The 16,812-nt window shown below is 33.5% G+C and overlaps 2 protein-coding genes across 2 annotated transcripts in view; both read left to right on the forward strand.

The window, feature by feature from the left end:
• The window catches only part of LOC134695539 (uncharacterized), a 41,317-nt gene extending 36,448 nt beyond the window's left edge, over positions 1-4,869 (forward strand). The window contains exons 3-4 of the mRNA XM_063556826.1: positions 2,801-3,043; positions 4,556-4,869. Coding sequence (XP_063412896.1) covers positions 2,801-2,856 — 56 coding nt within the window. The 3' untranslated portion in view covers positions 2,857-3,043; positions 4,556-4,869. The remainder of the gene's footprint in view (positions 1-2,800; positions 3,044-4,555) is intronic.
• Positions 4,870-11,334: 6,465 nt separating this feature from the next.
• Positions 11,335-14,428, forward strand: LOC134695443 (serine protease inhibitor Cvsi-2-like). Its single transcript, XM_063556695.1, has 4 exons — positions 11,335-11,439; positions 11,847-11,969; positions 13,422-13,517; positions 14,267-14,428. Exons 1-4 carry the CDS (start codon positions 11,403-11,405, stop codon positions 14,359-14,361), a joined length of 351 nt encoding a protein of 116 aa, XP_063412765.1. The 5' UTR covers positions 11,335-11,402; the 3' UTR covers positions 14,362-14,428.
• The last annotated feature ends 2,384 nt before the right edge of the window (positions 14,429-16,812 follow it).

The raw sequence follows: 16,812 nt of genomic DNA on the forward strand, positions 1-16,812 counted from the left end.
TTGTTGTTTTAAAATTCTTGTGTGATCCTTTGTGCTGTTTGTTAACTCTAGTGTGGTCCTGCGTGCTGTTATAAAACTCTTGTGTGATCCTTTGTGCTGTTTGTTAACTCTAGTGTGGTCCTTTGTGTTGTTTTAAAATTTTTGTGTGGTCCTTTGTGCTGTTTGTTAACTCTAGTGTGGTCCTTTGTGTTGTTTTAAAATTCTTGTGTGATCCTTTGTGCTGTTTGTTAACTCTAGTGTGGTCCTGCGTGCTGTTATAAAACTCTTGTGTGATCCTTTGTGCTGTTTGTTAACTCTAGTGTGGTCCTTTGTGTTGTTTTAAAATTCTTGTGTGGTCCTTTGTGATGTTATAAAACTCTAGTGTGGTCCTTTGTGCTGTTATCAAACTCATGTGTTGTTATTTGAGATGTTATAAAACTCTAGTGTGGTCGTGTGTGCTGTTATAAAACTCTAGTGTGGTCTTTTGTGCTATTATAAAACTATAGGGTGGTCGTTTGTGCTGTTATAAAACTCTAGTGTGGTCCTTTGTGCTATTATAAAACTCTAGTGTGGTCCTTTGTGCTGTTATAAAACTGTAGTGTGGTCTTTTGTGATGTCATAAAACTCTAGTGTGGTCCTTTGTGCTGTTATAAAACTCGAGTGTGGTCCTTTGTCCTGTAATTAAACTCTAGTGTGGTCCTTTGAGATGTTATAAAATTCCAATATGGTCATAAGTGCTGTTATAAAACTCTAGTGTGGTCATTTGTGCTCTTAATAAATTCTGTGTGGTCCTTTGTTCTGTTTTAAAACTCTTGTGTGGTCATTTGTGATGTTGTTAAACTCTAGTGTGGTCCTTTGAGATGTTATAAAACTCTTGTGTGATCCTTTGTGCCATTTAAAAACTCTTGTGTGGTCTTTTGTGATGTTATAACACTCTAGTGTGATCGTTTGTGCTGTTATAAAACTCTTGTATGGTCCTTTGTGCTGTTATAAAACTCTTGTGTGGTCCTGCGTGCTGTTATAAAACTCTTGTGTGGTCCTGTGTGCTGTTTGTAAACTCTAGTGTGGTCCTTTGTGCTGTTTTAAAATGCTTGTGTGGTCCTTTGTGATGATATAAAACTCTAGTGTGGTCCTTTGTGCTGTTATCAAACTCAAGTGTTGTTATTTGAGATGTTATAAAACTCTAGTGTGGTCATGTGTGCTGTTATAAAACTCTAGTGTGGTCTTTTGTGCTATTATAAAACTCTAGGGTGGTCGTTTGTGCTGTTATAAAAATCTAGTGTGGTCCTTTGTGCTATTATAAAACTCTAGCGTGGTCCTTTGTGCTGTTATAAAACTGTAGTGTGGTCCTTTGTGATGTCATAAAACTCTAGTGTGGTCCTTTGTGCTGTTATAAAACTCTAGTGTGGTGCTTTGTGCTGTAATTGAACTCTAGTGTGGTCCTTTGAGATGTTATAACATTCAATTATGGTCATTAGTGCTGTTATTAAACTCTAGTGTGGTCATTTGTGCTGTTAATAAACTCTAGTGTGGTCCTTTGTGCAGTTTTAAAACTCTTGTGTGGTCCTTTGTGATGTTGTAAAACTCTAGTGTGGTCCTTTGTGCTGTTAAAAAACTCTAGTGTGATCCTTTGTGCTGTATTTGAACTGTAGTGTGGTCCTTTATGCTGTTATAAAATTCTAACGTGGACCATTGATTTGTTATAAAACTGAAGCGTGGTCCTTTGTGCTGTAATAAACTCAGGTGTGGTCCTTTGTGCTGTTATTAAACTCTAGTGTGGTCCTCTGTGATGTTATAAAACTCTAGTGTGGTCCTTTGTGCTCTCTTTAACTCTAGTTTTGTCTTTTGTACTGGTATAAAACTCTAGCGTGGTCCTTTTTGCTGTTATTAAACACAAGTGTGTTCCTTTGTGTTGTTATTTAACTCTAGTGTGGTCCTTTGTGCTGTTATAAAACTCTAGCGTGGTCCTTTGTGCTGTTAAGAAACTCTGGCGTGGTCCTTTGTGATGTTATAAAACTGTAGTGTGGTCCTTTCTGCTGTTATAAAACTCTAATGTAGTCCTTTATGCTGTTATACAATTCTAACGTGGACCATTGATTTGTTATAAAACTGTAGCGTGGTCCTTTGTGCTGTAATAAACTCCAGCGTGGTCCTTTGTGCTGTTTTTAAACTCTAGTGTGGTCCGTTGTGCTGTTATTAAACTCTAGTGTGGTCCTTTGTGCATTTATAAAACTCTAGCGTGGTCCTTTATGCGGTTATAAAACTCTAGCGTGGTCCATTGTGTTGTTATAAAACTGTAGTTTGGTCTTTTGCGCACTGATTAAATGACATTTTTGTACTGTGTGTTCTTACTTAGCTCTATTGATGTCCTTTTTGTGATAATCAGAGCACAAACAGGATCTTTGCGTTGTTTTAGAGACCGGAAATTCTACACATGCAATAATGTGACTCCTTTATTGATACCAAATATTTCCTGCTAAGACTTACACAATGTCTGTACCAAGTCAGGTTAGGGACAGTTGTTGTCCATTCATTAGTGTGTTGAGCCTTAAAGTTTAGGGACTTTCCGTTTTGAATTATCCACGGAGGTCAGCATTTTTGTGATTTTGCTTTTTTCGTACAATCATCTAAAATATAATTAACATGATTAAGATTATTTCAATTAATAAACGGACATGATATATCGATTCATGAATACAATAATGAAGGAACAAACAAAAGTAAATAAAGAACCGTTTTAATTTGTAAATACTCATAATATCAAAGTCATATATGCCATTAATTTAGACCAAATAATAATTTTATTGATATATCATTATAGCTGAGCGTTTGGCCAATATCTATATACTTGTCTACAATCCAATGGTTCACACATGACAATCTTACGATCAGGAACAAAGCCAACTCTGTTTTTATCACAATGGTCAGGTTCCAAGGATTTTTAGTTCGTCCTGTAATACAAAGGTTCAAGGACGATTTGTGGAGATTTACATGGATGCATCTCCCGGCTCCTGCTTAACTTTGTGTGAAGTAGAAATTTACACTGAAAAGAATATTAATGAAGGTAATATTTATTATTTGCATCAACCAATCATTGTATATTTGTTCTGAAGTCAGTGTGACAATAGTAGTTAGTTATCAAAGGTACCAGACACACGGTGCATAACCATAACGGCCACTTCTGGCGTAAACTGATACTGCCACCAAAACCAACGGCGACTTCCGGCGTTTTTCCTAAAATGGACTCGGACGACGATCCGAATAATCATGATTTAGACAAATCTGTTAGGTACTAAGTGATATAATTGCTGTGTCCACGGAATCGTCGGATGAGACATATAATCTAGTACGCCAGACGAGCGTTTCGTCTAAATAAGAATCTTCAGTGACACTAAGATCAAAATAGTTATTAAGCGAAAGAAGTACAAAGTTGAAAAGCATTGAGGACCCAAAATTCCAAAAAGGTATGCCAAATTCGGCTAAGGTAATCTACTCCTAGGATAAGAAAATCCTTAGTATTTCGAAAAAATCATTATTTTGTAAACAGGAAATTTATAAAGAAAAACTTATTATTGATATTCATTTCAACATTGAGTAGGCAGGGTATAATTACATATCCTTGACGTTCTAACTGTCAACATCAACAAAGTTTTTTTTAAAGAAAGGTTGATGTTAATTTTTATTTTCATTGTCACATTAATACATTTAATACAAAAACGGATGTAAATAATACGTCATTATATAGTTTTCTGAAAAATTGAGGTAAGACATTCAAAACACCATCAATAGCACTTAATGCAGCGATTCATTCCCTATTGTGAAATTTCCCTTTTTGCTTGGTGATGTTCCTTTGACATATTCTTACGGGGTTTATATTTCACAACTCGTTCTGTATGCCCGTGTCTGATGTGACTTTTCGATTTTAAGGAACAGTGACCTATTATGTATTACTGGTAAATAATTTAGCAAGGGATTTCGTTACCACAAAGTACTTAAAACCTTTACTTAAGTCTTCCATAGATATTCAGATTTGGATTTGAAGCTTGGCTGTACGAAGATCTATAGTTGTTAATTTCTGTGTCATTTGGTCTCTTGTGAAGAGTTGCCTTATTAACAATCATACCATATCTTTGTTTTGTCCTATATATGCATTATATTTGCAGCTTGACGTTAAACAGTCATTGCTCATAATCATATTGACATTGAAATAAAACTGAGAATGGAAATTGGGAATGTGTCAAAGAGACAACAACCCGACCAAATAAAAAAACAAAAGCAGGAGGTCACCAACATGCCTTCAATGTAGCGAGAAATTCCCGCATCCGGAGGCGTCCTTCAGCTGGCCCCTAAACAAATATATACTAGTTCAGTGATAATGAACGCCATACTAATTTCCAAATGGTACACAAGAAACTAAAATTAAAATAATACAAGACTAACAAAGGCCAGAGGCTCCTGACTTGGGACAGGCGCAAAAATGCGGCGGGGTTAAACATGTTTGTGAGATCTCAACCCTCCCCCTATACCTCTAACCAATGTAGAAAATTATGCTACATGTAATTACATTTTTTTACAGGATCATTCTGTAAACAACTCAACAAAATACCCGTTGTAGCCCTCGACCGGAAGTTGGAAAATATACCCGTTTATATATGTGCTATCGTCTGTAGGAAGACAGGAGAATGTATTGGGTTCAGTATAGAGGACGATAACACATGTTCCCTAATCAAAACGAGTAAATATGTGGATACTAGTAATGACGAGTACTATGAAAGATGTTGATCAACGATTTGTTCTTTGTGCGACGAATCAGCAGTTTTAAATTTAAATTCATGGACTGCAGATAACAGATTCAATATTTTTTTTAATGAAAAAACCTTAATATGTATTGAGCGTTTCTATTTGTATCGTTATTTCTATATAAAAATCCTCCAGCTGATTACATGAAGTATGATGTAGTGAGTGGTTATTATCTTAAGGAGGGGAAAAAGATACCAGATTGAAGTCAACTAATAAACTGATAACGTTATGGCTAAAAAATAAAAATAAAAACAGACAAATAATAGTACAAAAAACACCCCATAGAACGACTAAACAACACGAAACCAACCTACAAATGTTGTATTCATAGATTTTAAAACTCATTAGATTTCTTACTTTCAACAAAACATTGTCATCATCATTAAAACGTTTTACTTAACATTTAATTGTATCGACATTGGAGACAAAGTTAAAGAGTCCGAAAGACAAACAACAGTATATAAATAAAGGCAACAGTAGTATACCGCTGTTCAAAACTCATAAATCCATGGACAAAAAACAAAATCGGGTTAACAAACTAAAACCTAGGGAAACGCATTAAATATAAGAGGAGAACAACGACACATCACTGAAATGTAACAAACACAGAAACGGACCAAGCATCAGACAAAATCCCACGAGAATAACAAATATAACATCAAAACCAAATACATGAATTTGGGATAGACAAGTACCGTGACACGTCTTATCGCAGTGTGAATTTAAATTCAAAAATAAGAGAAAACAAACGACGCAACGTTACAATGTAACACACTCAGAAACGAACAATAATATAACAATGGCCATCTTCCTGACTTGGTACAGGACTTTTTTAAAGGAAAAAATTGTGGTTTGCACCTGGTTTTGTGGCATGTCAAACCTCGCACTTTAATGGCAATGTTACATATAACATTGAAATGACAACATAATATAACAGGACTACAATACAAATGAAACACTAATAAAAATCTGTTTTGGTTGACTTCCTCCTTTTTTAACTTTCATTATATCCGTATTTATTTTGAAAATTATCTGCTGACGACATACCTATAAATAGGCTGTTAATATTGTTTGTATATTGATTAGACCATTAGATTTCTCGTCTGAATTGTTTTTCATTTGTCATCTCGGGGCCTTTTATAGCTTGTTTAGCTGACATTAGTAAATGGATGTGCTGAAACTGAACCAAGACAAAACAAAGCAGCTTATACAACCTCGTGTACGTACCAAATTCTATGGAGAAAGACTTTTCGACAAAGCTACTGCGAGCCTCTGGAACAATCTTCCTAGCCATGTAAGACATGAACACTCAATCGAACTTTTTAAGAAGAATTTGAAAACCCATTATTTTAGACTCGCTTTCAGTGATACCATGTTACTTTTTATACTGACAATGACTTTTTAACTTCGTTCTTTTCGTTGTAGTATAATATCCCTTTTAATTATGATAATTAGTTTTTTAACTTTTCTGTTCCTTTTTTTTTTTTTATGTGTTTCAAAATTTTATTTCATTCTTATTGCCGATTGATTGTTTTAATGTTTAACGCCTTTCTTTTTTTATTTTAACTGCATTGATTGTTTTATGTTAAGCGCTTAGAGAAATTTTTAATTAGATAATGCGCTATATAGATATTGTAAATAATAATAATAATAATAGCTGACTTAACGGTATGGGCTTTCGTTATTGTTGAAAGCTGCAAGGTTACCCAAATCTGTTAATTTCTGTGTCATTTGGTCTCTTGTGGATAGTTGTCTCGCGTGCCTGTCAGAACAAGGATCCAGATTCAGTAGTTATAATTATTCAATTCTTTAAATGTCGATTTAATATAGATAAATAAAATCGTATTATAAAAAAGAAATGAATTAGGTTGTAAAATTTGGTGTATGCCTTTGTTTGATTCTGTTACTTTTTTGTTTGTTTTATATTGATTAAGTTTATAACAATTTATTGACTGCTGTACCCCTATTTTTGACATTTTTACCTATTATATATAAGAAAAAAGATTATGTATGTCGGTTTGTTTTGATTACACATCGTTGTTAATATAATAGAATTTGATGCGACTGTCATATAAGTGATAGATTTAACCAGCCATAATACCAGGTTCAATCCACCACTATCTACATAAAAAAATTCCTATACTAAACTAAACACATTTATTCAAAAACCAGATGTTGGCATGACACGGGTTATGTTCTTCTCATATATGTTATGATGGTATGATACTAAACCCCTAACTGGAAGGATTGTACCTGATATTCATATGATGAAATCATAATCTATCAATCAGTTTAATTGAAGTCTGGAGCTGACATGTCAGTTAACTGTTAGTAGTCTGTTGTTATTTATGTATAATTGTCATTTGTTTATTTTCTTTTGTTACATCTTCTGACATCAGACTCGGACTTCTCTTGAAACGAATACCCACATATATATGAATCACGTAATTATGCTTCAAAAGTCAAATACAAAATTATTTTGTTTGCATTATTGCATCAACGAATGAACAAAATACTAGTATATAACGACATATTTATAAAAAAGGATAAATAATAAGAGTTAGATGAACAAAACAATGAGCAAAACGAAAATAAGTGATAATTATAGACAGCAGCTATTAAAACATTTCAAAGACAACTTGATATGAAACAAAACAAACCTCACAAATATCTGCTGTTTACAATATTAAGACATGGTTATTAAGGATATAAATAAAGGCAATATAGAATACCGCTGTTCCAAATTCATAAATGGATAAGGAAAAAACTAGAGTAACAAACTGAAACTGAAAGAAACACATCAAATATAAGAGGAGAAATACGACATCACACTAAATTGTAACACACACAGAACATGCAGAAACAAACTATAATATAAAAATGGTAATTTTTCTGATTTGGTACAAGACATTTAAAGAAAAAATGGTTGGTTGAACCTGGCTTTGTGTCTAAAAATTTCCACAGTTATAATAATAACACATGGTTCTTAAGGGTATGCACCACAAAATACTTCATTATCAATAAATAATATGATATGGGGTTTTTTTCAATTTTTGTTAAACATTTTAGCAAACTTATTAAACGGTATTTGTTGACTACATTATATACTTGGTTCGTCATAAGATTATTAATACAACACAATTGGGATATCACATGATATTTTCTCTATTCCATTAAGGGAATGAACATATTTCTTGAAATTAATTATCCGTATATTTTATTGACTAATTTGTTTGATTATACATATCACACTTCTTTTTTCTGTATTTGTTTTCTACATTATTTATTTAGTTCGTTTTCGTCAAATTCACAAATTGCCCACAATATGTACGACATGTACCTGCAACATTTTAATGTACTAGCACACGTTTTATTTGTTTCATATTAACATTGTTCTACATCAGAAAACAATAAAGTTCAAGATTCAGGATTATTTTCCCGTTTCCTGAAATTGGTTATCTAAGACCCTTCATCTTTAGTTGAATTTAACGAGTGCTTTTTTTTTCTTCATTTCTTCAAATCTATAATTATTGCTTAACCAAATATGATGAACACATTTGAAAAATACAAAGATAGGTACACATTTATATTTTTGTCTTTGTTTTGTTCACACATCATTGTCCATATAACGGAATGTAATGCGACTGTCATACAAGTAAAAGACTTAGCTAGCTATAAAACATGGTAATCTTCATTTTGTACAAAAGAAAAAGCCTGTACCACGTCAGGAATATGCAGTTGTTATCCATTCGTTTGAGCAGTGTGAGCTTTCAATTTGCCATTTGATTAGGGATTTTTCCGTTTTGAATTTTCCTCGGAGTTCATTGTTTTTGTGATTTCGCACTGTAAACATGAAATTAAGTGTGTCTCCCTAAGGAAAAAATACACTTTTATTTTCATGATAGATAGTATTTGATCAATTAACATAATCTGTCAAATAAATTCAAAACTGGATGAATCTCAAGGTTGATTGTGCATAGAAATATGATCATCATTTAGTTTTCTTCTGACAAAGTAGGGCGTCTGTTAGACTATGCAGGATGTAACATTTTGAAAACGACGAATCAGATTATTGTGAACAGAAACACGCACATTAAAAACATTAACAATGTCTTTTTGAGGAAGCCTTTATAGCTTGAATCACGGTAAACTTGAATATACCATCCTGTGGGTCAGAAGCACTCTAAATTTCCAGCCCATCATAACAATCAAAAACCAATTGCAATGCCTACCCATTTATCGTTCAACCCTCCATCTGTTCATAATGTGTCCTGTCCCAGTCTGGAATATAGCAGATGGTATCTAATAGTTCGTTTTAATGCTGCTCTTCAGTTTTCCACTTCTAATTGATTTGTTTCCATTCTCGGTTTTAGCTTGTAAACGGGTTTTCTCTTAATCAATTTGTGACTTTTGTACACCGGTATACTACTGTTTCCTTTAAATAATAGATTTTCCAAAATGAAAATAAGTTCAGTGTCAAATGTTTTTCTGTCAATTCATCAAGTTTGTTTTTAATTATCAGTGAGTATATACAAACTTGTTATTTTTCAGTTATTAGTATCCAACACACTTTTTATACTACTAGTATTCAAACATACAACTTATTTTCCCCAAATTTCTCAGTTGATACATTTAATCATAAACGACCTATTGAAAATATGTAGTTTATTAACTCTGCCGTAGGCCTATGAAGATATCATCTAACTTGAGATATAGGACACAACAAATACTGACTGACTCATATCTGGACTAACATATACTATTTGACAATGGGGGTCGGTTGAAAACAAAGCTTTGCGACAGTGGATCGCTTTTAGTTTCAGAATTGCGAACTTTACATTTCTATATAGCAACATTCCAGCAGCGCCTGAATATAGAGTATAAATCTTTCAGTTGATACAATTTCTCAGGGTTTGTATATATCATATAACTATCTCCGTGATAGAAAGTTCCTGCCTACAAAGAATCTGTTAATACTACAAATGGAGGTTTTTAACGACCTTGACTGGCTATACAGCCCTTGCACGGTCGGTATCTGTTAAAACTACAAATGGAAGTTTTTAACGACCTTGACTGGCTATACAGCCCTTGCACGGTCGGTATCTGTTAAAACTACAAATGGAAGTTTTTAACGACCTTGACTGGCTATACAGCCCTTGCACGGTCGGTATCTGTTAAAACTACAAATGGAAGTTTTTAACGACCTTGACTGGCTATACAGCCCTTGCACGGTTGGTATCTGTTAAAAAATAAAGTGTTCCAGGTGCTGATGTTCAAATTGTTACTTCGTTAGTTTTACGGACTTGAACAAGTATAGATTGAACGTTAAGGAGTAACCTTTTCACAAATAATAACGAGTATGTTCCTAATGTTAATATTTCTATCCCGCCTATTTTGTCCGAATTGGACCTAAGGAATAAAGCTTATAACTTAGTTTGAACAAACTTTAGCAACACGGCGGGTACCACATTTTACGCTTTCCCGTCCAAACACACCTCAGATTCCCCCAAGTTTTTGGTGGAGTTTATGCTGATCTGTTTTTAGTCTTGTGTGTTGTTCTTTTGTCTATTGTTGTCTTCTTTTTTAACCATGGAGTTGTCAATTAATTTCCAACTTTTAAGTTTGAATGTTCTTTTGGTAACTTTCGGCTCTCTTTTGCCAGCTAAATAGTTGTCCCTAAAGAATACTCCCATTTCAGTGCACCCAAATACACCACCATTGTCCATGTTTGTACTAATCTTACAAATACACCACCATTGTCCGGGTTTGTACTAATCTTATCAATACACCACCATTGTCCGGGTTTGTACTAATCTTACAAATACACCACCATTGTCCGGGTTTGTACTAATCTTACAAATACACCACCATTGTCCGGGTTTGTACTAATCTTATCTCACCACCATTGTCCGGGTTTGTACTAACTTATCAATCCCAAGCTTTTGACAACATGTTTGAGGGGGTAAATGTTTCTCGGTCTTGTTGGAAGTATTTTTGTATCTACCCTGTATTTTGGTTTGGTTGTAAAAACTAACAGATTAAGATCATTCGATCGTTGTATTTCTGTTTTGTGTTTGGTTATTTTTGTTTGTAAATATTGTTTGTTTAATCAGGGTTCGTCTATCTTGTGTGATCGTCTTACCTTGCTTGAATTTTAAACCAGCCGTTTCAAAATATATCGTTATCAATTGCTTTTTCGTTTTTTTTTAATACTTTAATTTTCATGTTTTCTGTAAATTTATTGTATTATCTTTTATTGAATATATCTTTCTTTTTAATATTAAAAATTAAAAAAATAATAAAAATTATTACAACGAATACTTGATCATATCGATCGGAATTTTGAAATAGATTTCTTCAACAATACTATATAAAGGATGGCAGCTATCACAGGGTATTTGATTTCATTAGTCGAAAACAAACGGAAAACGACACCAACACGAAAAAGAGTTCCACATTGTCAACTGTTCAATTCGTTCTTGCGACAAGATAGATCTTTACTTACGTATATCATGTCCGTTGGAACGTTCTACATATTATCTTTGTTTAGGTCTTACAGTATAAATATAAAGTTAGAATCATTCCTTTACACATTTGATATTGCATTCAACTACATTAGAAAAATGAAATCCATTATCATTCAGTTGTGTGTTTTAATGGGTAAGGTTACATTAGATATATATGAACTTTTTTTCACATTATGACTTGGAACAAAAGATGTCTTACAAGCACTCGTGCCACATTTGTTTTAATCTATTTAAAAGTTTTTGAAAAATTGCATTAATATATATTTCTTAATGTGTTCTTGATGTTCCAGTAATTAGGGTTATTAACTTCAAAAATAAAAATCCAAATACTAAGTATTGAAAATGTTAAGTATTTTATCCACACTAAAGCGATGCATAAGGTTTATATCCAGCGAATGCACTTTCAATGTCAAAATATCTATTTGTCCTTAAAGGCTTCACCAACAGAAAAAAAACCCCAGCCACGACATATAGCGCAATGGTCATGAAACGGCGTTTATCACTAAACAACTAAATAGCTATATCAAAAATATTTTTTAGGCATGGTGACAAGCAAAGAATTTTGCAGTTTGGATGCAGATTGTAATATAACTAAATGTAAAGACAATATCACTGTACAATGTCTGTACGGGAGCTGTAGCTGTGTTGAAAGTACTCCCCATGGTAAGTTGAATTTCAGCTGAGAAGAGATGATTACAGCTTTCGAATTGTGAACTTTTCATTTCTAAGTAGCATTATTTCAGCAGCACCTGCACACGGTGTATATATCTCCCACACATTTGATACGATATTCCCATGCTGCCATTTCCTATCATGATTGTTATGATAGGGGATCGTAGCGCACAAGGAACCTATTAAATCAAGAGTTCAAAATGGGGAAGTTGAAATCATCTCTTCGTTAATTTTTAGGACGCCATCACGAGTTGGTTGACCGTTATGGAATAACGGTTTCACAAATGATATCGGATAAGTTCCTGACATCGTAACTACAATCCCCTTCCCATTCAAAAATGTGACCTACCCAATAAGACGATTTACCAGATTTGTTATCTCATAAGCAACACGACGGGTGTCACATGTAAACCTAATATCCCCTCTAGTTTTTTGTGGGCGTCTTTTTGCTTATTCTTTAGTGTTCTATGTTGTGTCATGTGTACTATTGTTTGTCCCTTTCATTTTTAGCCATGGCGTTCAACTTGTCAGTTTATTTTCGATTTATAAGTTTGACTGTCCCTCTGGTGTCTTTCGTTCCTCTCTTGAAATGATAAAACAAAACACGTTTATTTGTAAATTGGTTAATGTTTGATAAATTTCTATCCAAATATTATCAAACCATTTTCTTATAGCAATATTCTAACGTTTGTTTCCCCAAAATGATTATTCCTTGACATAAAAGATGCAGCTAAGGGTTATAAAGACTAACATTATACCACTGTTCACTAGTCAAAAACAGATTTAACTACTGTGGATTCATTATCATCGTTGGATACCAATTTTCCTGGATTTCGTGGCTAACGGCGAACCACGGTATTTAATGTTCAACAATTAACAAATTTCTTATAGGCTTAGATGCAGTTTTCTGCAAAACCGCAAATTATCAAATATCCACGAAACGGGAGTTTTTTCTTAATCCATGAATATTGGTATTCATGAAAATAAATGAATTCACAGTACAACAAATTCGAATTCTAAAGCAGAACCAAGGCAAACACAAAGTCGGTAAATTAACGTTCGGCGAGTTTTCTAATAGTTAAGGATAGAACATGTAGAAGACCGTGAAAAAAAATTTGCATGTGAATTGCGACAAAGTCATATTTTTACGGTCAACCAATTCGAGGTTTTGACCATAAATTTTAAAATGAACATGCTGAAATTGTGTCAACTCCAACAGTGTTCGAGAAGTGTTTTGTTGTCATGAGCAATCTGCTGTCTGTTAAGTTTGTCTTTTGAAATATGAAAAATTGTAATGTATAAACTTTTAGATCATGTAACAAAATCAACACAATTTACAAAAGGCCATGTGGTATTTTATTGCATAACAGTTGTTCATGCTAAAATATTTGTTGTTGTAAGATTATTCCAATTATTTTGAATCTAATTTTTATATAATTCCAGCATGTACCGGTTTGTTTGATTGTTTAACAAACATTTGTACAAATGGCGGAATTGGAACGTGTGTTGAATCAAAGTGCATTTGTGTACATAATCAAGGCAAGTATTGCTTTCATAGCTAGCAGTTGATTGTGAATGGTACATTTAAATTAAATACTGTGATGTTGTTTGATAATATGATAATGGCGCACTATGCACTCGTCTTCGTAAATTAATCTCAACAGTCACATCAAGTTATCAAATGACTATGCCAAAAAAACAAATCGAGTTTGCATGTCAGACAAATCGAGTGTGCATGTCAGACAAATCGAGTGTGCATGTCAGACAAATCGAGTGTGCATGTCAGACAACTCGAGTGTGCATGTCAGACAAATCGAGTGTGCATGTCAGACAAATCGAGTGTGCATGTCAGACAAATCGAGTGTGCATGTCAGACAAATCGAGTGTGCATGTCAGACAAATCGTGTGTGCATGTCAGACAACTCGTGTGTATTGTTATCTCGAGGAATATGACAAGGTATTGAAATATATCTACTTAAAAGGAATACAAATCTTTTTTAAAAAAAGGACTAAGGATACAAGAGGGACAGTCAAACTCAAAGATTGAACCTAAACTAACAACGGCATGGCTAAAAATAAAAAGACAAAACAAACAAATAATAGTACAGAAGATACAACATAGAAAATTAAAAACTAAGCAACACGAACCCCAAAACAATGTTTAACAAAATGTAGAAGTTGTAATAGTAATTCATTAAATTAGGCTTGCTTGATGACTTAAATTAGACATTACGATTTATTTCTATTGGAGTGCTTTAATAATGAAATAATTTCTTGTACACTTATAGCATGTACCAGTGTTGATGAATGTTCGACCTTATACTGTAATACTGGAAGTGTAAAAAAATGTATTAATTCAGAGTGTATTTGTGTAATCCAGTGACCGGAGTTAAATATCAGTTGTTGTCAGACAACAAAGAGTAGCGTACACTTTTTGAACTCTAGTGTAACGTTGTCTCATCAGCAATCATATCACCTCTCAATATCTTATAATAAAAAATAATAAATACTGAATACACGTTTTCGATTTATTTCAAATATACTTATATAAAATGTCACAACAAGATAAACTTACGAAAGTGTTTCAGCATCTCTTAAGCATGTTAAGGACATAAATATAGGAAGATGTGGTGTGAGTGTCAATGAGACAACTCTCCATCCAAATAACAATTTAAAAAGTAAACCATTAGAGGTTAAAGTACGGCCTTCAACAAGGAGCCTTACGAAAGTGTTTCAGCATCTCTTAAGCATGTTAGTGACATGTTTGTATACGAATGATATAATATCATCAAACATTATCATTACACACTTTTTATGTCAGCCCAAAAACGCAGGAAAATGTGTCTTTATTTCCTCTACCTTAGTAGCAATATACCAAATCCACCTGCATATGACATAAACTTTTCCCAACTTATTCGGTATTCAAGAGCTTGCAGCTCCCACTTAGACTTTGTAAAAGAGGGACAAACGATACCAAAGGGACAGTCAAACTCATAAATCTAAAACAAACTGACAACGCCATGGCTAAAAATGAAAATGACAAACAGAAAAACAATAGTACACATGACACAACATAGAAAAATAAAGAATAAACAACACGAACCCCACCAAAAACTAGGGGTGATATCAGGTGCTCCGGAAGGGTAAGTAAAACTTCACCAGTGTCTGAGCAGAAAGTTGATGAAACCAGAGGTATAGTCTCGTCTTTTTCCTAAGAAAAGTTCATAGGAAGGTACAAAGGCCTTGTTTATAAGTATTCCGTATCAACTTCACAAATACTACATGATGGTCGTAGTGTAATATAATGTGTGTTGGCGTTGTTTATCATCTTAATAAAATATAATATTGTTGTTTTATTTTTCTTTATTAATATTACTTTTACTGTTTGGTCTGTTTATAGTTATATCAATTTGAAGTGGCTCGGTGCTTATGCATCCCGTCAATGTAATATCTTTCATTTTTGCTAATGTGCTGTGTGCGTGTGAATTTTTGTGTTTCTTTGATAGATATAAAGTGGCTCTGGACTTTAAATATTCCGCAATTATATTATTGTTCTGCTATTATATTTGCATACTTTGAACGAGAAACTTATTATATAAATCTATCTGTGTGACGTATACATTCTGACGTCAAACACACGTTTCTACGCCAAAGTTGATGTTAATCGAGCCATTGGGTCACATGGATATCTGTTTTTGTTGTGCTTCTTTGTTAAATGTTTGATTGTTTTTGTTGTGATAGAGATTGTGACACGGTGATGACTGACATACCCCTACTTTGACAATTTTACCTAGTAAGTCTGTTTTGTTCACGCATTGTTGACAATATATAATGGAATTTGATGCAACTGTCATACAAGTAAGAGGTTTAGCGTTATAAAACCATTTCAATCCACCATTTTCTACATGAAAAATGCCTGTACCAAGTCAGGAATATGAAATTTTATTTTGGCATCATGAATTTTCGTGTGAAATTTACCCCGTAGTTCGGTATTTTTATTATTTTTTTCCCTTACAGACAATCAATGATCTGACACTTTATTCATGGACAATATGTCTGTCCATACTTCGACATAGTATGCTATTTATGTCCTAACATGTCTGTTCATACTTCGACATAGTATGCTATTTATGTTCTAACGCCTGTCCATACTTCGACATAGTATGCTATTTATGTCCTAACGCCTGTCCATACTTCGATATAGTATGCTATTTATGTCCTAACGTCTGTCCATACTGCGATATAGTATGCTATTTATGTCCTAACGTCTGTCCATACTGCGATATAGTATGCTATTTATGTCCTAACGCCTGTTCATTCATCACTAAACTCAACACAGCATAAATCATGTATATGGGATGGAGAAATATACCAATGTTGGTGTCGTTTTATGTAGAGTTTTAATTAAACTTCCTGCGAAATGACGGTTGTGTTTTGGTTAATTACTTTTAATGACAGTATGGAAGATTTGAAGTCACGTATTAATAATTTAAGGACTGTGTTAAATGTGTCCTTTAGGAACTTTTTGTAATAATTCGTATCTAAATGGTATCGTTCATCTTTTATATCGGTTGTCGCTTCGAGGTTTATTTCATTCGTTTCTCGTTTTTAATATAGATTATAGCGTTGGTTTCCCGTTTGAAGGGTTTTACACTACACAATGAAATAATTTGTGTGAATGCTTATAGCTTGCTGTTTGGTGTGAGCAAAGACTCCTTATTGAAGACCGTACTTTGACTTATAATGATTTACTTTTATAAATGGTGACTTGAATTGAGAGTTGTCTCATTGGCACTCACACCGCATCTTCTTATATCTAGTTGCTTACTTTTTA

Source organism: Mytilus trossulus, chromosome 13 (genome assembly GCF_036588685.1).
Source record: "Mytilus trossulus isolate FHL-02 chromosome 13, PNRI_Mtr1.1.1.hap1, whole genome shotgun sequence".
NCBI lineage: Eukaryota > Metazoa > Mollusca > Bivalvia > Mytilida > Mytilidae > Mytilus > Mytilus trossulus.